This window comes from Penicillium riverlandense, assembly GCF_028828495.1.
Source record: "Penicillium riverlandense strain IBT 135883 chromosome Unknown utg000003l_segment0_segment0, whole genome shotgun sequence".
Classification (NCBI taxonomy): domain Eukaryota; kingdom Fungi; phylum Ascomycota; class Eurotiomycetes; order Eurotiales; family Aspergillaceae; genus Penicillium; species Penicillium riverlandense.
In genome coordinates this window covers 3,594,728-3,618,672 of record NW_026643196.1, presented here as the reverse complement: position 1 = coordinate 3,618,672, position 23,945 = coordinate 3,594,728, and the positions used below count along the sequence as shown (strand labels likewise).

At 45.4% G+C, this 23,945-nt stretch overlaps 4 protein-coding genes across 4 annotated transcripts; 1 reads left to right on the top strand and 3 right to left on the bottom strand.

Moving 5' to 3' along the window:
- Positions 1-1,991: 1,991 nt before the first annotated feature.
- On the bottom strand, positions 1,992-3,911 carry N7474_005078 (DUF3176 domain-containing protein; the record flags this gene model as incomplete). The annotated part of the gene is made up of 1 exon (XM_057196493.1): positions 1,992-3,911. The coding sequence occupies one exon, from the start codon at positions 3,909-3,911 to the stop codon at positions 1,992-1,994; it is 1,920 nt and encodes a 639-aa protein (XP_057053889.1).
- A 957-nt stretch (positions 3,912-4,868) lies between these two features.
- N7474_005077 (uncharacterized protein) lies at positions 4,869-5,191 on the bottom strand (the record flags this gene model as incomplete). Its single annotated transcript, XM_057196492.1, has 2 exons — positions 4,869-5,113; positions 5,164-5,191. 2 exons carry the CDS (start codon positions 5,189-5,191, stop codon positions 4,869-4,871), a joined length of 273 nt encoding a protein of 90 aa, XP_057053888.1.
- A 164-nt stretch (positions 5,192-5,355) lies between these two features.
- Positions 5,356-7,800, top strand: N7474_005076 (uncharacterized protein; the record flags this gene model as incomplete). The annotated part of the gene is made up of 3 exons (XM_057196491.1): positions 5,356-5,372; positions 5,462-6,592; positions 6,669-7,800. 3 exons carry the CDS (start codon positions 5,356-5,358, stop codon positions 7,798-7,800), a joined length of 2,280 nt encoding a protein of 759 aa, XP_057053887.1.
- On the bottom strand, positions 7,768-23,796 carry N7474_005075 (uncharacterized protein; the record flags this gene model as incomplete). The annotated part of the gene is made up of 2 exons (XM_057196490.1): positions 7,768-7,981; positions 23,696-23,796. 2 exons carry the CDS (start codon positions 23,794-23,796, stop codon positions 7,768-7,770), a joined length of 315 nt encoding a protein of 104 aa, XP_057053886.1.
- Positions 23,797-23,945: the final 149 nt, after the last annotated feature.

Genomic DNA, 23,945 nt, shown 5'->3' with positions numbered 1-23,945 from the left:
CTGCACATGAAGAAACAGCATTCCAAGAAAAATTTCGAATATTGATATTTCCTTTTAATGACTTTACGCTCCAGACAGTTCAAAAACTCCAGCCTGATTTCCCAAGGTTTCCGCGTCGCGGTGTATATATTTTAGGTTCTCATTTTGTAGAAGCTATATAAACTGTTGGAGATAGAGGTGAGCTGTTTCCGAAATCTTCTATCTCTCTTTTTTGGAAAATAAAGACTTGAAGTAGCATCCTGCACATTCGCTCCTCCTGTACTTACGGTCCTAACAAGTTTAATCTCAAATTACTATACCTTTCCTTAGATGTTGGGCTATTCAAGTAGTCTCAATGTGGTTGGTGAACGTCCAACAATCTATCAAGATCTATAAAGTATAACGATTGTTGCTTGGTTCCACCAATAGGAGACCGGTCACTGTGTGCGAACAGTAACCGGTAATTAGCCCTGCGGGCTTCCCGAATGAACATCATTGGTCTAGGTTCTAACCAGAAACGTTGCACTCTAAATTTAAAGTACCCATTTAGTAAGGCGCATTTTTATTTGGTACTTAGAATCCATCATTTTCGCAGAGCTGACAATTAATCATGAGGCCTCTCAGCTTAGGATTCCTCACTCTTGTTCGGCGGAAAAAACTCTGGGAATCACGGTATATAACTGCCGATGGTGTCATTATTGTACAAGGACACCGCCTTCCCGTGCACATATCAGTTCTCGCTTCTGAAAGTTCCCATCTGGAATATGTCTTCCGGCGGAGCATTCAGGTAACCGGAAAAGGGGTATACCACGTACACTGTTCGGATGTACACTCCGTGTGGAGAGTTTTGGAACTGGTATACTTTGGTTTTTATTCGGACTTGTCGTACCCAGATGCAAAGAATCCCGGTGAGTTAGAGACTGGTTTTACATTCAATAGCCGCTGATGTTTGATACATATTTGATCTCGCAGATACGTCCAAAAACCTGGGCAAGCACGCATCAGTATACCGCCTAGCACAGTACTGGAGGCTTTCGGTACATCTGGAAAGGATGGCTCTGTATAATTTCAAAAGTGAGCTGGAGAGGGGCTGGAAGTCGGAATCCATTTTAGACGCATTGGAGCCTCCTTCACATCCAAAGCTTGATTCAGCACATCGATTTGACGTTCTTCCTATCGATCAATTATTTCCAGCCAGTCACGGAGAGACCAAACCAAAAAACGATGACTTAGCCATATTAGCTATGAAGTTCGTTGGGCAAAACTATCAGTCACCCTAAGTGGGACCAGCAACAGACATTTGCTTGTGTTTACATGTTACAAGTACTTCAAAGAGTAGTTACCGAAACTTCGATAACGATATTCTGATAGCGAGGATAGTAACTTTAACCTGAGTTTGGCTTATTTTCCCCAGTTGGGACTATGAGATTGTGTATGTAATTGTGGAAGAATGTTTCACAAGTTTAGAGGTTGCCCAGAGATCTCATCATGTTTTGCAAGGGAAGGAATATGACAACACCGCAGTAAATTTTCTTTCATCAACTTTCTCCACTGCTTGTAAAATCACAACCTGCTCTCGCTGAGACCATATCTACCGATGCCCTTGCGAAGAAGACTTTGATGACAAGCATGTGTCCGTTGCGCACTACATATGGACTTGATTTACTTGAGCTACTATTGTACAGTGCTTCCGGAAATCGGTGTCACCACCTACACTCTTCGGTTGTGTTCCGAACCCTAATGCCAAGAACCGCTAATTTGCTTCTAGCGTAGGCAAAGAACAGCTCCGGTTCCTGGGCCTTGTACTGTAAAATACCAGATCATTGTATACCTCGACGAGATGGCTATCTCTCTATGGGATGAATTCCAGATGCTAGCAACAACCTCTAACATCAGGAGGGCACTGGTGTCCAAATGCTAGTCCAGAAAACCAACCTTTTGGGAAATCCCGAGCCCACTGTCCGCAGTCCTGTCTGTCGGGGTTCCGACACTAATGTGACGATCGGGACTCCTTATATAGTGAGGGCAGTTCTTTGGCGTTGCCCAAGGTTTTGCTCCTGACGGGGCGTTTTGTCTTCTAGGATGCCCCTCGGAAGTGGACCCTGACAGGCATCTGGTAATTCTTGCCACCGTAGCATCAGTCGTCCATTGTGCGCAGAGTACTGCAGCTGAACAACTACCCTCTCTGCCGCCTTCTCCATGATGCTAGCAGTCATGTACTCATCTTTTTCAAATCTCTCCAATCCATGATAGAGGGGTGCCAAAGCAGACGACTTCCAAAGGGGTGCATTACTCCTTCTATTCACAGCAATGGTGGCGATCACAAAGATAGTCCCAATGAGAACCAACAAGGCCGGAAGGGCTAGCCAGGGCCACTGCACGCTCACAAAGACCTCAGTGATATGTACAGTGCCATTGACACTGTAGTTTGTTTTCTCCAGGCCCAGCTTGGTCAAGGAAGCGGCCACGTTTGTAATGATTTTTTCGAAGCCGACATTCGCGATGCGACCAAGGTTGGGATGGCCATAGTGGAGATGGCCATCAAAATCATTTGGAGACACGTAGGGGCCTATCCATCCGTCGAGGGTGGAATTAAACGCCCATCCGAATTGCTCCACAGCAGGAAACAAAGGTTGAGCATAATCTGTGACGACCCACAAATTACCGTTGCAAAAGGAGAACTCGGTCATGGCTTGGTCGCCGGCGTGGGGGCGCCCAGGCCTCCAGCACGCAATTTTATCTGCGGTATAGGGCTTTTCTGTCTGGTTCCAATATGTGCCAAAATCAATTTTCAGAGTTTGTATCGAAGTGTGCCCATTCGTTACGGAGACATTGAAGTCTCTAAGGCAGACCGAAAGGGTACAGTCAGTCACGTTCTTGATAAAGATTCTATCGGAGACACGGGAACCGGGTGAAAGACTATGGTGGTTGAACCCAATCTCAGCATACGCGTATGTCAGGAGCGGATGGTCCACGCCAGCAAAAGTGGTATTGGGACCAGATTTTCCAGACCATATGTCGAACTGAAAAGGTTGCCAGATCATCCTGGCCGGGAGACTCAAGCTACCATCATCGTCGTCATAGACTATGGTAAAATTAGACGCATCACCATGAGGCAGGATGATCTGGCATGTTCTGTTGAAGGATACCGTCAGGTTGGGCAAACTGCACTTAAGCGTAGCGACGGTAGTCATATCAGCACACCGGCTACATATGCCGACCGACGAGAATTCCTTCCAAGTACAACTGTCTGACGAACAGGTAGGCTGGAGGATAACGCTCTCATTAGACCAGATTCCCTGCGCGAAGGCGGTCCACCAATCGAGAGTTACCGACGTGGGAATGAATTCGCGTAGCTGTGGCGCAACCGCACCGCCAATATCATTGGAATCGGTTTTTCGCACAGGATAGCTTAGGACCTGTTGCATAAACGGATCAAATGCTAGTAGAAGGATGACAACTACTGCACCCAGCGAGACGAGCGACCGGCCGCGATGATGGATAAGAATCATCAGCGAGCCTAGCGGGCCTCTGCTAGCGGCATCGAATGTCTGGAGGTCAAATAACTGTCTGCGTCTCGTATCTTGAAACCATAACCATTTCAACTGGCTAATCGCTTCTCCTATCGCTAAGATCAAAGAGGATTTGCATCCTGTCGCTAGCACCGAGACGATCGTGTTGAGGCTTAAGCTATAAGCCATCTGTGGCCGCACTTTATTATCGTATGCTCTTAGAACACCGCATAGAGCGATAAAACACGCAATACTGAATCCTAGCGTAAGGCTCTCGAATAGCCATGTGTCGAGCCAAATAGATCTGCGACCTAGTGTCTGGATTTCGGATGTTTCTTTCTGGCTGCTAGCCTTGGATAGCGGCTCCGAGGAGCTCGCCTGTCCGTAATCATCATTTTCGGCACCAGCCAGCGAAGCCATTTCGATTGTCACAGTCAGGCGACGAAGGCTCTTTCGAAAGGTGTTGATGACGGAGAGGAGAGGCTCGGAAAGACGAGGGAAGGTCGGCCCGGTCGACTTAAAGGATAGCGAGGATAGGTGGGCATAGAGAAAATGTCTTCAAAGAAGATGAGAATAAAGGAGGGAAAGAGGCAAGTGCAGGGACTGCTGGACACTGCCCATTCTTGCTTTTTCAGGAGATAGACTCCTCTGAGTCTATGACCAGGACAGGTAAGATCAACGTCTCAGCGGCCTCAGCCCCAATGCACTCTCAATGCTGGTTGGGCATGGCATCATGTAATAATGAAGTAAAGTACCGTATATTATAATATGAAAATACACACAGAAATATTACCATTCTGGAACTATCCTTAATACAGTATGGTAGATCTTGGCATTAGGGTTCGAAAAACAATCGAAGAGTGTAGGTGGTGACACCGATTTCCGGAAGCACTGTACCTCAGCAGAGAGCTTCAGCGGTAATGGTAGCACCATACACACAAAACTTTGGCGGGTATCCTCGGCTGGGTCTATATGGCAGTACTCTCCATTAGACTAGATGTACTACGCATGTTACTGTATGCATTTCCAAATGGCAATGGTAACACGTTTTGCTCCCAAGTATTGTCCCAGGCACATCAGCGTAGCTTCCTTTTTGTTAGAAAGTAGAGCCCTTCTTTCGATAAGTCCAATCCGAAAATTAAAGTCATTTAGGATGTAGCTACTTCCTGACTAGTCTTGTCAAGGGCACAATTGAGTAAGAGAATTGAGGATTATCCAACGACTTTTTCTAGCGTACATTTAACTAATGGCCCTTTTGATAGCCTACGTCTCATTTCCAAGGACCGCGTGGCGCGCCGGATCCATAATAAGTAGCCAGGTCAAATTCAAATACACTCTTTTTCTGTTTTTTCTTGTAACGTTATATCACTTTACCATTTACACCATAGTTGTGAATTGGTCCTGTCGACAGGATGCCAGATCGTCTTCAGTGTACCGACGACCAGAATTGGACTTGTCAATAAACACTAGACGGTTGCCTTCTTTCTCGTAATCCCATTCCGGTTTAATTGACCAGTCAGGGTTGAATATTTCCTTATCCTTACTTGATTGGGGAACACCTGGGGAAACCTTAAGGAAGAATTGCTGGCGGACACGGTTCTTCTTCGCGGGTCCCCACCAAGCTAAAGATGGTTTATCAGTGAAAGAATAGCAAGCTTACATCTTTTCTTACGCATCACAACGCGAGTAAACATTCCCATAGTGCTGTCTTGAATGTTCGAAATTGAATGCAAGTTGTTTCAATAGGCTAATGTGAAGAGCTCGCTCGGCTTGAGCACATATAAAGCCAAACAAAATAACGTTCTCTTCTAGCACCCTATTTATTGACAGTATTCTCAATACTCTGTGTCCGGATTAAGTACTAATGGTTGTGGACTTCGCGTATGGTTATAAACAGGCGCCCATGCTCTCCAAGAGGGTTTTCAGTGGGCATCCGTGATTTTAAGTCGATGATACTAATTACTTCCTAGCGACTACCAACTCGCAAAGTCCTACCGACCTGTTGCGCTGCTTAACACCCTTGGCAAATTCCTGGAAGCAGTGGTCGCACGACGAATCAGCTACGCCGTGGAAACCGAAGGATTGCTCCCAAAAACCCATCTTGGTGGTCGACGGGGCATCTCCACGGACCACGCTATTCAAAATATGAAGGACCGAATCAAAATAGCATGGGGAAAAGGCAAACCGGTTGTGTCGCTGCTGATGCTGGATGTATCAGGAGCATACGATAATGTCTCCCACGACCGCCTACTCCACAATCTCAGAAAGCGGCGACTGGGTCAACTTGCCCCCTGTGTAAAAGCCTTCCTGTCTAATCGGAGCACGAGAATTCGTATGCCCGAGGGCATGTCCAACCGAATTCCGACACCAACGGGCATCCCTCAATGGTCGCCGATTTCCCCGATCCTCTACCTCCTTTACAATGCAGACCTCATTCAGAACTGCGGGAACGGCGTGACTAGCAACGGCTGGGTGGATGATGTCTGCTTCATGGCCAAGGGAGACAGCGAGCGCGAAACTACCAAGAAACTCAGAATGGCATATCGAAAAGCCGATCAATGGGCCAGTACACATGCTTCAGTCTTTGACCCAAAGAAGTACGCACTCGTGCACTTCGTGAACAACCGTGAGATCGACCCGCAATACATGCCACTATCTCTACAGGGGCATACAGTAGCAGCGACGAGAACAGCCGAGCGCTATCTCGGCTACTGGCTAGACCCCCGACTGGAATTCCATCACCACCGCGAAAAGGCAGTTGCGAAGGGAGGCGTGTCTCTCCAAGCGTTACGAAGTTTGGCAGGTCCAACATGGGGGGCCTCCATTTCTGCTATGCGCAGGATCTATCAAGCTGTTGTTATCCCACAGATGCTCTTTGGAGTGTCAGCATGGTATCAGCCTTTGCTCATCAGCAAAACGAAGGCTCGCACAATTAGCCAACCGTTCGTGGGCATCCAGAAGAGGGCCGCGTGTTTGATCAGTGGAGCATTCAGAACGACGGCAGCCGAAGCGTTGAACACAGAACTGCACCTACCACCAATCGCGATCAACATGGATCGGCTCGTGAAAGAAACGGCCCTACGACTACGAACAGGACCAGCGTTCGCTGTTCCACCAACGATGCTGCGACGTCGACCTAGGGAAGAGAGAGACTGGGCCGGATGGACACCGATGGAGGCGCAAGCTTGGACAACGGGCGGATGCCTCACGGCTCCCCCGGACACTTTTGCCGAGGGAATGGGAGAGCCGGAAGGCATTCGTCCAGGCACCATGGCAAGCGCCACCAGAGGTGATCATCGAAGACAGAGAGGTCGCCGTGGAACGTCATAATCAGGTCCTGATGAAAGACTCAAGAGAAAAACCCCTGATTTTCTACACCGACGGGAGCGGAATTGAAGGTAGGATCGGAGCAGCAGCGATCGTTGATCTCGAGGATCAACATGTTCATAGCCAGATGGGAGATGATGGTACGTCCACCGTGTATGCAGCGGAACTTCGAGCCATTGAGATGGCACTTGCGATGGCCCTGGAAAACACAGAACCATGGGCTGGGCAGATGAAGAATGGGGTCGTAATTTTCGCAGATAGCCAAGCGGCGCTGAAGGCGCTCAGTCGACCGCGGATGCCGTCGGGACAGATTTATCTCTCAGGATCTCTAGACCTCATCCGCCAACTCGTTGAAAAAGGCATTCGCACAGAGCTCAGATGGATTCCTGTCCATCAAGGAGTCATTGGCAATGAGATCGTGGACCGACACGCAAAAGAAGCCGCCCAGGAACGTGATGGACCACAGAACCCCGACAATCGTTATATCCGTCTCGCAGCCGCAGCCAAGCGCCAAATACGCAGTGAAGCAAAAATCGAATGGGGAAGAACGTGGGCGAAGGAGACAACCAGTCGACGGACAAGACGCTTGATTGAAGCACCGACAAAGAAGACACTGGAATACTGGTCAGGCCTGCGCAAAGCAACAGCGTCGATTTTGATGCAGCTCCGAGCCGGGAGAATCGGTTTAGGGGCCTACCTGCACCGAATCAACCGACGCGACTCAGCGCGTTGCGGATGCGAACTAGGCAATCAGACAGTGAGTCACGTTCTGCTCGAGTGCCCGTTGCACCAAGACGAGCGCGACTGGATGCGAAGCGCTCTTTCCGGTCAGGGAATCGTTCTCGAACGGGAAGAGCTCCTAACGCGGCCGGAGGCTCGCACAATTGGGGCCGAATTCATGGCCAAAACCGGCCTCCTAGACCAGTTTCAGGCAGTCGATGCTACTGCTTTAGGTGTGGAAGGAGGGGAAGAAAAACAATGACCCCCTAGGACAGTGTGACGGACGAAGAAGGATGGCGCCCATTAGGAGTGCAGTGCCAGGTCCACTGTACAGTACTCCCTTGATCTCAGCGAGCGCGTGAGCAGCGGCAGCCGACGGCTTGGATGGTTGTGCAGAACTGGACGCGGAAATGGTGAAGCGGTTGAGGTGGGGGCCCTTGTGGCTGGAGGAGAGACTCGTGACCGGTGGGTGGGACCAGGGGTAACTGACCTTCATTGCGCCGCAATTTTCCTGTTTTTATTATCTTTGCATGTGTGCTTTTCCTATGATCTGTTTACATTTCTAAATTCGAGGACGAACTATCTGAACTCGTTTTGCGAGCTTCATGAAACAGTCGTCCAGTGGGCTGGCGACCACTTTCCAGCTGTCGGAATTGGATCCAAGTCACGTGACGTATATAGGCCTATAGTAGTGGCTGCCTATTAGGCTGCCACTCCGCTAGGCAGTAGGGTGGTGAGCTATGCGACTACAAATAGCTAGCTGTTTCATAGTCTGAATAGAATTATCACACTTGTACCCCAATCCAAGGTTCCAACTGTCGGCAGGCCTGACAGCACTCCCGCAAAGCAGCATATATTTAGAGCAAGCTACATCGGGCAAATGAATTCATCATCATCATCATCATCATCCTCGGTGGGAAATTTGTAGGTTGTTTATTTATAACCCGAATCACGACCTTGGCTTTCTGTAGGTTCTTTCAAAACTATCTGAAGCCATCCCGGGCCGCCCCTAATGGGGAGTTGGGTGTGCCGTTCTCTGGTTCCCACAGGGCAATGAAGCAGTGAAGAAATAAGCCAGACTAACATAACCTTCCCTACGAATAGAATTAAGATAGACCACTGGCTGTGGACTGAACCAACTATCTACTTTGCACAGTACTTGGAATCCTGAGGGATCATTCATAAGTTGGTTGTTTGAACTCCCTCATAAACACCAGAGGCAAGCCAATTCACAACAAATATCAACCATGAGCCTGAGTGACGGCAGGTCAGCAAGAAAGGTAAACTAGAACACTGATAACGAATGGCAAAGGACTATGACTATTTTTCAGGCGGCTACGGAAGTCCTAGGCTTCACCCAGGCACTTCGACGAATTTGACATCGCATACAACGTCATCCTAATAACGAAAATGGCAACAGGTCTACGCACGTGTATATAAAGGATACTATATATCACTATGGCAGCCTGAATATCACTTATACGAGTGGTCGGGGAGAATAGAGTGATAATCCATTCATCCATTTATAACTGCACAGCAAGGGAATTATACTTTAAATAGCGGTCGAACTCAATTTCAAATTCTATCCGCCGATGGCAAAATTAAACAGTCCGTACTGTATAAATCTAGATCGCACAGACAATAAGACGGCTATTGAGGTGTCAGACGAAGTTTTAGATTAAAATACAAACGTGGCGTGGCAGCCCCAAGCATTTGGTACCTCTGCATAATAGCAGCTCTAGCTACAATAAGACTTATAGACACTCGACGTTTGATTGTATATACTGATCTCGAGGACATAGATTAGGAGGATCCTTTGCAGAACACCTGCGTCCAGTATCTTCACACTCAATTTTCGATATTGACCAATTGCCCACGCTCTTCGCAATCAAAATGACTCATCTCTATCTATTTCAAAAATCCGAGGTACATAGTTCTTCCAAGTACCTATAGGAGTTATTTTGTCGAGTGGGTTGCTTGTTGACGGGTACGGCGTGGGGTTCTCAAATACCACATGGTGTGGAAAAAGAGCTGGCAGGATTGGCGTACGCCGAGATTAGGTGGGCTGTAAATCGCGCAGCGGCCACAACAATTGTAAGATGCATAGCAATCCGGCTGATCTTTGAATGGACAAAATGACCGCATCTTTCGGGGAGTTTCAGGAAGCAAACGAGACCGCCAATTCCATTCAAGATAGAATATTGGACATATTCGGCTGCAAGTGAGTGCCGACAGGCCGAAGGTCGTGATGTAGCGTAAAGAGCGGGCAATGAAGCTAAGGCTCCCAGTGCGAAGCACGCCCATTTGTACTCAAATGTGTTGTGAAATGCTAAAACAAACGACGCTAACCACACTGAGGCGAATGTTATAGCGAAGAGCAATATAGCCAGTAACGCCGTTGTGTGGTAGAATTGGTAATAGAAAAAGGGTAGTGAAGATGCCCAGATCAGAGCCAATACTGTCAGAGTCTCTAGGACTTCATTTTCTAAGGATGCGACTTGAATGTAAATGGTGGAGAAGGAATAAGTGATCATGGAAGCGAAAAAGCAAAGTATGGGCAAGATATCAAATACTTTGTCATGTGCTTCGGACAATGGACAGTTGAAGTAGTCTAGGACAACGCGAGAAGTTAAAAGAGTGAAGTAAATGAATGACAGTATATGGACCGCTGAAATGAGTCCATTATGAGTCATTGTGTTGGTTTGGTTTTGGGCCATTTTGAGATGCGAAGAACATGTGTGATTGCTTCGACAGCACAACGGTGATGTATAAATAAGAGTAAAATATTGGGATACAATTCATGCTTATAAATCAGAGTCAATAATTTTGTTCAACTTGACGACCTATCAGTGACGTTGAACAGTTGGGGCTATGCAGAATGTTTGGCCACATCTGAACCACTTGAATAATAATTCATGTGTCACATTTTTACGAGTCTAGCGAAAAGTATGATCTGTTAGGGTCATATACTTTGATAGGTTTCTTGACTGAGTAGGAAAATCCGACCCTCCTTTTTTTTCGATAACGAGCCCAGAGGAACGCTATGAAGGAAAAGCAAACAGACCCCAGAACGGTTCCTGCGACAACCGAGGCCTGTTTTGTAGTCATTACATGCGAGCCGGACGCATCCATAAAGGACAAGGATGAAGGTGACATTAAGGTGGTCGTCTTGTAGTTCACATCTGTTGTAGATGAACCAATGTGTATTTGGGTCTCTGATTCTGAAAATTTTGTCGATTCGGATTCTCGAAATGACACTAGATGGGAAACAGTCGTAGATAGAGCCGGTGATGTCTCTGAAATTGCAGGTCCAAAATTCAGACCGCCCAAGATACTCTCCGTGCTCGAAATAACAACGTTGTCACCAATATTTTCTGTATTGTTCATCGAGGAGTTGGTGAGGGACACATCCTCGAAGATTGTTGTTACCTGCGGTAGCTGTTCCGGGGGACTGACAATCGTGTTTCCATTCGCCTTTACACCGACATTTTCCATCAAAATAGGAGATTCATCAGCGTATGGATCACGGATTCCGCCCGAATACTCCTGTTTTCTTTCTTCCCTGTCTGTTCCGCTAAATGACCAATGCAGGTAACTTTCATCAAGCGTTGTACTTGATACTATATCTTGGCTCACAAAAACAGTCACTACACTCGTCTTTCCTGAGTCGGTTTTTAACACGGAACTACTATAATCTGCAAAATTAGATGGTAGAAAGTCGAAAGAGTGATGCCCATCAGCCGCATTGGGTGTTGCGTTTTCAGAAACATGTGTCACTTCCGCTGAGTCAGAGGACGTGAAATCCGAAACAATTGGAAGAGTGCTCAGTTCCATTGACTTCATGCTGACCAGATGCTCAATATCTTGAGAAGTGCTCGGGGTAATGCTGGAGCTGTTCATAACTTCAGACAAAAATCTAGCTGTGAAGGTTGTGGTAGTAAACTTTTCTTGGCTTTCTGTCGTACGACTTATCTGCCGAGTGTGGGCATGTTTGGAATTTGTTTCTCTTCCATGTGAGGATAGAGCCAAATCGGAGGTATTCGGAATTCGCGCTGAGTTGGTCCTCTCCTCAGGTTCGCGAGATTGCATAGATAATGAGACACCTAGAAAGTAATATTACTAAACGATATTGTCTCCAGGCGGAATTTAATCACATGAGGTCTCGCTTTGAGATAGAGCAACTTTCGCATTAGGATGTCTTTCGCATAAAGTGCGAAGCTGTTTCCCTTTCGATCTCGTGAGAATATTCGACAAGCTTTGAGCCGCGAGGCTTGAGATACTGCTCGAGTTGGAGTATTTTATAAAAAGCATGGCCGGAATCATCAGAATACCCAGTTGGGTGCCCAGGTGCTGATCGCCACTTCAAGAAATGGGCCGCGGTGTCTCCTCTATGGAAAGTACTAGAGTTAACTTGGCAAGTTGGAAAGGGTAGGATCACTCTATTATAAATCGCCCATGGAAATCAAAGCTCCTGTGTTACGGTGATAAAACAGATAAAAATTGCTTCTCAATTAACAGATTCACATCCACGCGTATTATCTGAAACATCGCACAATGGTCGTTTTGCAAGGACTTGTATAAAAATTGGTTCCTAGCAATAATCTACCGGGTACGTAGATTGGAAAGAGTCCTCGATACTACACTGTAGAAAACGTACTACCATTACTGTATGTACTCTAGGAGAGTGTAAATTATATGATGGGTTCTATTCGGGACCGTTGTGGGGAGCCTTTTCCCCAGACCCACGATATTCCGTGCCGGATACGGCTCTTTCTACTATAGATCGTGCTGGCTGGCTCGTTGACAACTCTCCCCTCGACAACGTCGTCGTCTCGAGGGAGAGCTGGGCTCCCCGCGACGGTTTCTTCCCACCCACCACGGGCGTTCCCTCCTCTCCTTTACTATGTATGCTCTCGCATAACTCTATAATTTCCTCCTAGAATATAAGGAGTGCCACGGGGCCCGCCTGCGGCCCTCCAGACCGCAGGTGCCCCGTGTGGGCCAAATACCTGACTTCATCGTCTCTACTCGTATCGGCGTGTAGCAATGGTTGGAATAGACGAGTTATGTTTGCCACGCATCCTTTGGCCGAGCGAATTACGTAATCGGGTCTCGTTCCGCACTTTACCATAAAGAGCCCAATGACAAAATAGAGAGTTGAAAAAAGGACATTTCGGAGGCATAAACAGTTAAACAACAGCTTCAGAATAAACATCACCATGATGTTCTGCCTTGTACTTCAATAAGCTCTTTCAGTGAATCGACTCCTCCCGATTATGAGCTGCAAATGCTATTTAGAACTAGCGCACAAGGCGGAACTTTTTACCCATGGTCTTATCTATCATCTGGCGCGAGACTTTGCCTTCGAATCACCTCCCTTCAGCCATTGTTTACTTACCTCTTTTTAAAAAATAATGACCGACCATGAAATCGATCTTTTAAAGGAAATCGGACAGCAACGTGCCATTAACAGACTATATCGCACTTGTTACGCGCTTCTTCAGGAGTTCCAGAAAAGGGTCCAGAACATTGCAGATGATTTACTTCTCTTATATCAATCGGACACGCCGAATACGCCATTTATGTTCCTTTCAGCGCAAGAAATCGCTAGTGGGCTCGAAGAAGCTATAAAAGATATTGGAGAAGTCGAAGAGAACGCCTTCGCTTCATGGAGATGCATGGCTGGATCAAGAACGGACACACCAACGATGGAGGAAAAAGCTGTCAAGCCACGAGGATGATTTCGAGCCCTGAAATCTGACACGAAAATTTTTGTTCTGAATCATGTACGTAGCTGTAGTCTGTGGGTGGATATTGTACCGTACTCTAATGACTGGATAATTTTATTTACCTGGGTGATATCCAGGCCACCAAAAAGGAAGTTTATTTTTGTTCAAGTACATACGGGTAGACTGGTAAGATAACATTTTCATTTTGCGAAAAAGAAAAGTTTAAGCTTTGCCTCCCTGGAGGGAGCGACCAAATTGTCGCCCCTGCTCAAATGAGCGGCTCGAGACGTGCGAGTTTCGTACCACTGATATCTCAATGAGGTCCATTTCTCCCATCAATTTGCTCCGTATTTTAAAGGCCCGTCTTTCCTTTCTTAATTAACCCTAAAAAGCGCAGTTTATCGAATACGGACAACTACAGAGAGTTACAAGTTGGGGAAAGTTATTTAGTCCATCTGTTTGAACACTCCTTCTTCTCAGCTCAGCTTTCCCTCTACCAGCCTCAAAGACCTGAAAACCACTTCGTACTGTAAACATAGTCCTTAGGTCAACTGAGATTATTGCGAGATCTCCAGCTCACGCGTAGTGGACAAGATTGGATGCAACCCAAAGCACCGAGGTGGTGTTGAACTGTTACCGGATAACATTTTTCACGCTCCCCTGATTCAACGAATGGAAGCAACAAGCTTTACCTATTCTAGTTACATGAAAAATTACCAGTGGTTTTGAGGTTCTCCGGAAAATGAAGGGGCATGTATATCTGCCCAGGTATGCCTAACCACTATATTTATAACCGGATATTTTGCTGTTGTTCGCAAGCTAGAATCAGCATTTGCTATTGCAAATAACTCGATCGTCTCTTATACTCTGTTGGAAGCCTTCTTTTACTCTGTATTATTAAAGGAAAATGTCATTCCACGATTCCGAATGGCTGAGCTACCTGAGAGAGATCAGCACGGCAGCTCCTAGCGATGAGCGCCGTCTGGATCCTGTAGCCGCGGAGGATGGCGATGGCCGATCGTGGTATGAAGAGAACTCATTGCCAGAGTACGTTTGAATCTGTTTGAATTTTTCTTAGACTGTTCGTCACAGAGTTTTCCTTCCAGGGAGACATAAAGTCGCGCACAATGAGCAGGAGTTTTGGCTGACACGTACACGTGCGAACCTGACTGATTGTCGCTAAAAGCGATTTGCAGAAACCTTTAGAAAAGTTCGAGCCCACCTTTAAAACTAACGACGGGAGTTGTTTTCCCAAACTGCCCATCGGGCAAACCAATCGAACAAAGTGAGAAACGGGGTTCTTGAAACATGGGCAAAACCATCTAATATCTCTGACCCCAGCCAATTGCAACAAGAGCTTCGGATGTGGGAAATCCTCGAATCCTCTCCCACTTTTTTGGGAAGAAAGCTAATAACCCTATAAACCAGATGCCAGGAACAAATCAAGTACTATTCTTCCTTTACAAGTTATACCGTGACTAACTTAGTTGACAGAAAACTTAACCATTCTTACCACGAGTGAGGAACCCTTCAAAACAGGCAATGGGTTAATGCTAACGGCTCATGGATAGACAAAAAACTGAGCTTAGGCAAGTCAAATTGTTCGCTTGAAGTTAGTCTATATGGCTGACTCTATATCATCGGCTGGTAGCCAAATTAAGCAGGATATTGGAAGAAACTTAGATTATCTGGAGAGTTTAACCACGTGGTCCAAAGAAGTCTCTGAGCAAGTCAATCATGTCTTTGCTACCCGACCCAAAGCACCACGTCCAGAGTAGTGGTCTGACTGGGCTCGCTGAGAAAGGTGTTGTAAATCAGAGGCAGATTGCTTGTGTTTTTAGACAGGACACTTTAGGGTTTATATACAATGTCCATCCTCTAGATTGATTTCGAATCAATCGTATTAATTCTGGGGAGTTGAGGCACTGATTCCGGTGAATTATGATATATCAGATTCACAACATTATCAACCAACTGATCTTATAACAAAGATGGACGGAAATGACTTGTTCTATTCGTGAAAATGTGATAGCACCCAGTGTTAGATATTGAGAATTATAGGATGGTTGATCCTTCCCTACAAAATTTATCACCCTACATATCTGTACGTGCTGTATTGTACGTGCTGTATAGACTCTTCGGGGACATTAGCCTAGTGCCTTCTCAAGGATGTTTTGTGGTCTACTTACCATTGGCTCAGTTAGAGAGACTGCTTTGTGAACGACCCTAGGAAACCAGTCGATTACGCTACATTCGGAACGGCTAGTACTGGTTCGACCGTGGTACATATCCCACATGCGCCATTGGCGTCTTAGTATATTTTGAACCAGTTCGTGAATGACCCGAACTAAGTCGGCACGCTGTTGAACGGCTTTATTAACTCTTCTTTGCAGCTCTTGACACAATGCACTCGATCTTATTCTGAAGCGCATTGGCTAACAGAACCAAGTCCTCTTTGGAATTTCTCAGACATCCCAAGTTCAGGATCAGACGCATTCCCGCGTGAGGTTTTGAGAAACTTTATGATGGAGTTTCCACTTTCTATTTCACGTATTTTTTTGGAAATCCTCAAATTATGATTACAGGGTATTACAATAAACGCATGGTAGATAACCAGGATCACTTTGCGAATGTATTTAACTACTTGGTCCTATTACGACGACGTCGGCACACGCAAGCCATTATATGAATAACTCTGTTTTCAGTGAAAAGGTGTCACCTTTCCTGCACGTCTACACCAAGGAGAAGCAGCTAACACCTGTCCATTTACAAAGGTAAATGATTCTCCGACATGTCCACTCATCCAAGCCAGTCCAGTATCTATAGCAGATCCCTCGGCTCAGAGAAGTTCTGCATTCCACCAGTCCACAGAAGGATGAGGTCAAATGTATCCTCCGAGCCAGACTGCCCTCAAATCACAGATGTCGACCATCGGATTGGAGATGTGCAGGGGTTTAGTACAGCCTTAGAAACAACCACCAGTCGCTTGCAGATTTCAAAAGCAGAGAGATTTTACTCTGAAATCGAACGACAGAAATCTTTGGAGGATGAACTCATGGGACTTAAATGGGAGAACGAATTTTATGGAGAGTGTTTTAATCTATACAAAGAGATTGTGCTTGCTAGCGCGAAAGTGTCACAGGAGCTTTCATCACGCTCTCAATCAGGACTTTTGGAATATTATTTTGACCAAGCAAATGGATCCGCTAGCCGAGAGTTTATTTTACAAGGCGTGAAGGATTTGGACACAACACTAAGTATGTGCCGAGCTGGTCAAGTTACTGCAGCGGAAAAATGGATGGAACGATGGGACCCCAAGCGCATTTCTACCCTGTGGATCTGAATTGGACTATCACTGTTGAAACTCAACATTTATTTTTGAATTGAACTTGTTTTAATTATAAGAGAGACAATAACTAAATTCCGTCCTGGCCTATAGGGAAACCAGACAGACTTTTCGAATACCACTTTGTTAATTTGCAGACTATTATATGATATTTCTGTCGATTGAGTACAGTATGTGTGTTTCACTCTCTTACCTTGAACCCTGAAATTGAGCTGGATCCCATCGTACGTGATACATGTGCTCTGTTCAGCGGCTGCTTCCCAGGCAGCTACAGATAGCATATTTTTACTCTTAGATTTTTCGTCGATCCTTATCACACTTTCAAGAATTTCAACTAATTAAGTGATATGAAGGGAACTACCACAACTATACATTTCCGGTAACTAAGTGCAGAGTATGAGACAACCAGATTAATCGTGGCCTACAGTACTTGTCATTGTATTTCTCACCTACACTGAGCTGGCTCAGTGTGTCATCCCAGTCGGCTGCAGTTGTCAGGAAGTAGTTCCTGGAATTTCGTGGAGTATGAAATCCGTCGATCCATAAAGCCATCAAGTCACCATTGCCTCTAGCAGCTAGCCCGAGTGTGTTGAGTGGTAATATTGAGGTAATATTTGTTGGTGTGTGTGTTTGGCATACTATAATCTGGATTGTAAGTTTCCATAGTTTCCATACTGTAGCACGAAAATCACTCTTCGCACGCCACCATCTTTCGGGAGAGTAGCCTAAGTCGATCGATGCGGTGGAATACCTGCAATGACCTTTCCAATGTAGTTCCACATCCGTCACTGTAGGCGACTCCAGAGGGGCATGAGAACAACCTATCTTTAACGAGACGGCCAGACAGCAAGTGCTGCTGAAACTATTCAGGAGACGGTGCCTGCAGACGCATTTGATTCCATCTCCTCTGGGTTGAGGTTATGTCTTTGTCATGTTATTAATGGCGACCCAAAGTGGGTCGCGAGTTGATCCTCCCAATAGGAAAGAGCAACAGGTCGAGTTTCTGCTCTGCAATATCAACAGCCCTAAACGAGTTATTACCTGCCAGTCAAATTCCATGAACTATGTATCCCAGAGATGGGAAAATAGGCCCAGATTTTTCGTGTCGGATAGATAGAGAGCCCAGCTTACTTGGAACGTGTTCGAATGTCTGTATAGTAAAAATGTATATACCAATATCAACTGCTCAAGAAAAAGCAGTACTACCGCCAGAAAATAGTGTTATTGACTCAAGGAGGCAGGGAAAGTGATAGGCGTTCCATAACAGACCACAAACTACCTTCGCATATCAACACACATAACAATACAAAAGTAAAACAATTTCGAGTGGACCTCTGGCACAGCAAAGTAGACCACCATCATGGTGGAATCAAGGTAACGTCCAAGATACCCCAACCTCTACATACAGCTCATAAGTAAATCTGTCATGCAATAGAATACCAAAGACTCTGAACAGAACCTTGCAACGAGGAAGGCAATGGATATACAAGACCTTCGTTTTGTTTTAAAGATGCTCTTGCATGTATGCGCCCCTGCATGTCACTCTGCACAGCACGGCATGAAAGAGCCAACACATACACGCGAATTGCAGACATAACTGTGTTGGTCACAAAACTTTTCAGACCTGAATTTACAGGACATAGTCTTGTATAGTGTAATCTTGCAATTGCAACACGTCATGCCTGTACTAGGCCTCAGTTATAAAATGCTTTCTTTGTTGTTTCAACTCCTGTGTCCTTCTTTCTATATAGGCAAGGTGAGCTTTGTGAAGAAGGTGAATCCTGTAGTTATATACTAAGAAACACATCCCGGAAATGAAACTGAACAGCCCCGTCACTGATGCAGTGACTGTGGGAGTAACCTCCCAAAACCCATTTCGGTGGACATATACGTTGATCAACGTGTTTACGAACCCGGTGGCGGAGTTAAAAAGAACTGGCCTAGCTACAAAGTAAGCACAAACAAGTACAAATAGGGATAATAAGACTAGCAGGCAAATTTCTTCAGCTCACCAAAATATTTTGCCCCGTAGCCACACTAAGTTCTTTCGCCATGTCCACCAAAGCCAGGCCTCACCACAAGTAGCAAGAAAACACAAAATTCCTGCAATAATAAGCAAGGGAGTATTTTCAAAAAGAGTATATGTAGCTTCTCCGATATTGGATTTTGAAGCTGATGCTTTAACCGACGTAGATGTCTGCAAGTGACTGAACGTATTTGGTAAGACTAAATATCCCGCAAGGAGAATCCACGAAAACGCCCCAGCAGATACATTATATATTATTCCAATCTCCTGGCTCTTATCTAGCATTATTGCATAGGCAGTGGCATCTGGAGTTTGCCTGTTTTCTGGAAAAACTTCCATCAAAAAAGTCCAACCATCCCGCACTAGAGGGGAAAGTCTCGTAAAAATATCCATTTAGCTCAATCATCTATAAATTAATCATGGACTTCTTGGCACATTCACTAGTTGAAACACGTATCAGGGATGGTGACATCCTATTTATAATGTGGGACGCTCCGATCGCAGTAACTGCATTTGCGGATATCACCTTCGAGTTTTATAGCAGATATACTAGCTTTTATTTTGACGTACTTGAGACGGCATTGACGGAAAGCTGTTTCAAAAAGAGGGGGGGGGCCAAATCTTCACCGGTCTATGGATATTGAGATATAACAATATAGACTTCGAATTATTTCGAAGGACAGCTCTTTCTTAGGAACTTTCATCCTATAATGGTCTTTAGTCAACTTTCCGTATAATGTGACGCAATTGCACAATGTTAGCGTCTAGCCACGTGCTCTGTATTAGGAGAATACTTTGAGAGTTGTTTGAGAAGTCTCATTACGGCAACACATACCATCATTGTAATCAACCTATACCTAGGGGGTGAAACATTGGCCATCCTTCTAATTATACTTGTACGTGTAACTTCGTTTACGCAGTATAAAATAAAGTAAACACTAGAGGTTCCGAATTCCGAGTCCAGAGTATTGGATTGATATCGTTTTTGCAAGTTCTCCATGGGAATAAGCTCGGGACGATTGTTCAATTGAACTGCCTAAAATGCTATCCTAAAATAAGCCTCTGGCGTAACATTATGGGCTTTTGATTTACAATAGCAAAAAAAATACCGAAAAAACCTGCATCGGGGCAATTTTTGCAGTAAGAGAAGTGGCCCAGGACCAAAGCATTATAAGATAAATCAAGGAACGAAGTCTCCATAGATATCCAGCTCTTCGTCAGTTGAGTTTGAATCGCTATTTTCCTCTCAATATTAGACGAAAATATCAAATGGCAAACACGCGATCTGTTTCAACGGCCCGGCAAGCCACATCACAAGCCCGGCAAGCCACCGCTCGACCTAAGCAATCAAAACGGACGACAAATTCCGCGACCACTGGTAAACAAAGAGCCTTTTCTCTTTCATATATAGGCTCCGACGACGGCAGAAAGGCGACAGTGGCTACAAGGAATGTTTGGTATGAGAATACCGTCAAAGAATTTCTTATGGAGCAAGTAATTCGGGACCCTGGTAACTCTAGAATTGCTGGAAAAGTGAAAAAAGGATATCTCTTGCAGATAACGCTTCCGAAGGCTATGGAACAAATCGACGAATTTGCTGAAGCGATTGCTGCATTTGAACGCCGTTCGAGCCTCAGATCTAGAACAATTAGCTAAAATATGGTGAAAGAACCAGAAGAATGGGGTGAAAATAGCTGGTTTTGTTGGTGTCGGGACATATCCTTCTGTCAGAACAAGCTAGCGGTAACTTACCACTAGTGACTGAGAGATCACATCTCTGTGCTTGGTGTACGTAAACCTTGCTCTAAGCTGCGGCTCCGGGGTATGGGATTCAGGGGTAATTTTGAACCTGAGCTAGACACATCTTTGAAAATACATGAATGAATTGACTTTGGCTTGAAGAGCATGAACACTGTTCACTTAACTGTGTACACGGTACCTAGCTGGTGATACCAACAGTTGGATTTTAAAGAACAATAGCCTCTAACCCCAAAATTTCTTTCCTTCTAGAGTGTCATCTTATTTTGTATACGTATGTTTGATATGTCGACATCCGCGACACAGGTCATGGGATTCCAGCAATCTGATTCGTCTATTCGATGCATCCAGCACTAGGGCCAGTCTTAGTAATCTGGTTTCTTCATAGATAGTCATAGTACTACTCTACAGTATGGACAGTTCATTCCTAATTTTCTGCATGGTTGGAGAGCATTTTACTAGTGAATGCTGGATTTCGTGATCCTGTCATGCAATAATACACAATGATGCACACTACTTGTGGAAAACGGGTGTCATCAAAGGAACACTAACGTGACAGTAGCTGGAACGCTCCTGTATCTTATGACTTGTACCTGCGATTCCATGCGTGATCACTTAGGCTTGCCCGCTACTTCACGCACGCGCAACTAATGAGCGGGGTAACGAGCATAGACATATGTACCTCGCCGGCACCTGAGTTCCACGGGCCGGCGATCGGTCTTGGAGATATACTAAGTCGCACCCAAAGTTTACCTGCGAGTCTGTGTTGCCCGAATCCGTAAAACCAGCGTACAGGGAGGCTTGGGAAGCAGCCCTAACAGCTAAGCCATTTCTAGCATAAACAAATAGTTCACACGCCCCTACCGCGTCAAAAATCCTGGAATTTTTATAAGCTTGGTTTATGTTTATTACTAATCGTAGCGGATACCCACATCACACCCGCTATCATGGCCACGGCAGGATATTTGTGAGAGTCGGGAAGCACACCGCGTTCCTATTGGGCTACGCTAACTTACTTCTTTAGCCTACCATAGAGATCAACTGTTGAGGCCTCCTGGAGTAATCGGTCAAGTGAGCCATTCCGTATCACTCACTTTGTGGACCAAGCACCACACTCTGACCATCTGCGTAAATATTACGCAGATAAAAAAGAGCAAAAAAGCACCCAATCTAGAGTTCATCTAGCCTATCATGCAGTTAACGACTGAACCTAGAGGTCGCAGACCTCAAGACTCCATGTAGCTTGAGGAATAAAAACAACAACAACAACAATAATAATAATAATAATAATGGCAATTTGAATTTTTATGCTGCCTTATTTAGCACAAAGAGCTCTAAAGGAGGCGGTTTTCACGATGGCAATTCTAGGTCAAGGGAGTGAAAATGAGATAGAGAAAAAATATCAGTGAAATACGAAAAAGACAAGTAATAATTTTCAGAATACCATAAAAAAAAGATATCTTTAATTATTTGAATTTGGATATCAACGTTTAACTGTGACATTCAAACGAATACATAAGAGCCTCTATTCTAATGGAACAAGGTTTAGGGACCCAAAGCTCGCTTTGAATGTCATGAAGTCATGATGGGTAAACTCAGCTGGCAATCATGCTCTATTTTCTCATATATTCTTTTTATGGTTTCAGCCCTGCTCTTGGTATTTGTGGGGATTGGATGTACTGAGAAGTCAAGCCCTCAAAGAGGCCTTTTTTTTATGGAAGTAAGAAGTCATAATGACGGCTTCCCTCCTTTTATATGCTGAAATATTGACAATACTAGGCTAACATGACGGGATTCTCTGCCGATTTGGAAAATATGGTAGCAGGTATTGTAGATAAGCGATCATTATTAGGAGGTACCCCTTCAGTAGTTGCAACTGCAGAAGGAAACGCCAATAACGTGGTGTCTTCGGTTAAAGGTGGATCAGAGAACATTGGAAATACCGCAAGTGGTGCTATTCAGAGTGCCGCATCCGCTGCGGAACAGTTGCCTGAAATTGCTCAGCACGAACTTGCTAAAGTGGAATCAAATATTGCCGAGTTTTATCTGATAGGGTTGTTGGGGTATTGTAAAGGGCAATACGGTGGAGCAAACTCAATTATCACAAGTTGCAGTTCTCCGAATGCTGGCTTCTGGTTTAACTTTACGGAAGTATTAGGCCTTGAGACGACCTGGGCTGAAAAGCTATTTCCATCAGAGATTCAAACGGCGGAAACAGCATATCGTAAAGCATCGCACTTTATGGATGCAGCTTATATGATTGCCTTTATATTAAATATCGCAACTTGCATCAGTGGGTCACTTGTTGAAACAATATATCAAGGCTGTTCATGGAGCCGTAAATCGTTTGCTATTATGTCAAGTGTAAGCATTAATCTACCCCATGTGAGAGAAAGTACAGACTAACTTGCCGCTACAACGTCTAGATAGCTCTAGTGTCCAATATGGTGGCTTCTGCGACAGCAACCGGGATTTACGTTTCATTTGTTACCGCTCTAAATGCGGTTTCCACCGAGCTTGGCATTCAAACCACGATCGGTTCAGCAATGATAAGCGTCACTTGGCTCTCTACAGCATTATCTTTGGTTGGTAGAATAATGTGGGGCATCAATACCCGCTCCAGGTCACGAATTGTAGGAAGAGACCTTGTATCGGAATGCATTTGAAAGATGGAGGCGGCCATTTGCCTTTTAGTTGGTTGCTCTTGTTCCCAAAAAGGCTGAATGCTATCATTACCGTCTTAGTAAAATGTGGTATTGGAGGAACAGTTGAGAGCGGGCATGGATGGTCAAACAGCGTCACCAGAGCACAGTCGTCGCTGTAATCATCGCGGGGCCAAGACGAAGAGGGCTTCACGAGGTGCCTCTTGACTGTTGCTAGGAAACGAGAGTTAAATGTTTAGACCACAACGTTCTTAATGAGGACTGAATTCATATAGAACGATATAAGTAGTTATACAAATTCTAGTGATAGTTTGGGAAGTCCGCATTTCATTCAATGGAGCAGGGATCTGGATATCTTGACATGTGTGTGAGAATTGATTTGCACTCACTAATCTGGCTAATCTCGAAAAGACAAGTTCTATAACCATTAGAAACTTAAGGCAAGGACAGACCTTATGTAGTAATTAGTTTCCGGCTCGTAGCTTTGGCTTCACGACGATGGGTGGAGCTTCCATGACCGTTTCAGTCATATAGTATGCTGGACCGCACAATTACTGTGGCTGCTGCAACCGACTGCGGATCACCAGCTACGACAACTTCAATGTATGTCTGTTTGGCAACGCCGAAATTCTTACTCTGGGTTATCATTCGCAGGGAGGATAACAGGCTGCCCATCGACAAGCAGGCCGATGGAGGAACTGCGGCTGCTAGACACAGTGCACACGGCTGCTCGCATCAGTGACGAGGGCGGAGTGATGAGTGGTCCATGAGTGGGAACGGAAGATTCTGGGTAGCGTCGGGAAGGCCGTGACGCGCAAGGAGGCGACACGTGCCGGCATGAAGCACCTAAGAACTGGGCGGTGATTGTGGTGGATCATTGACTTT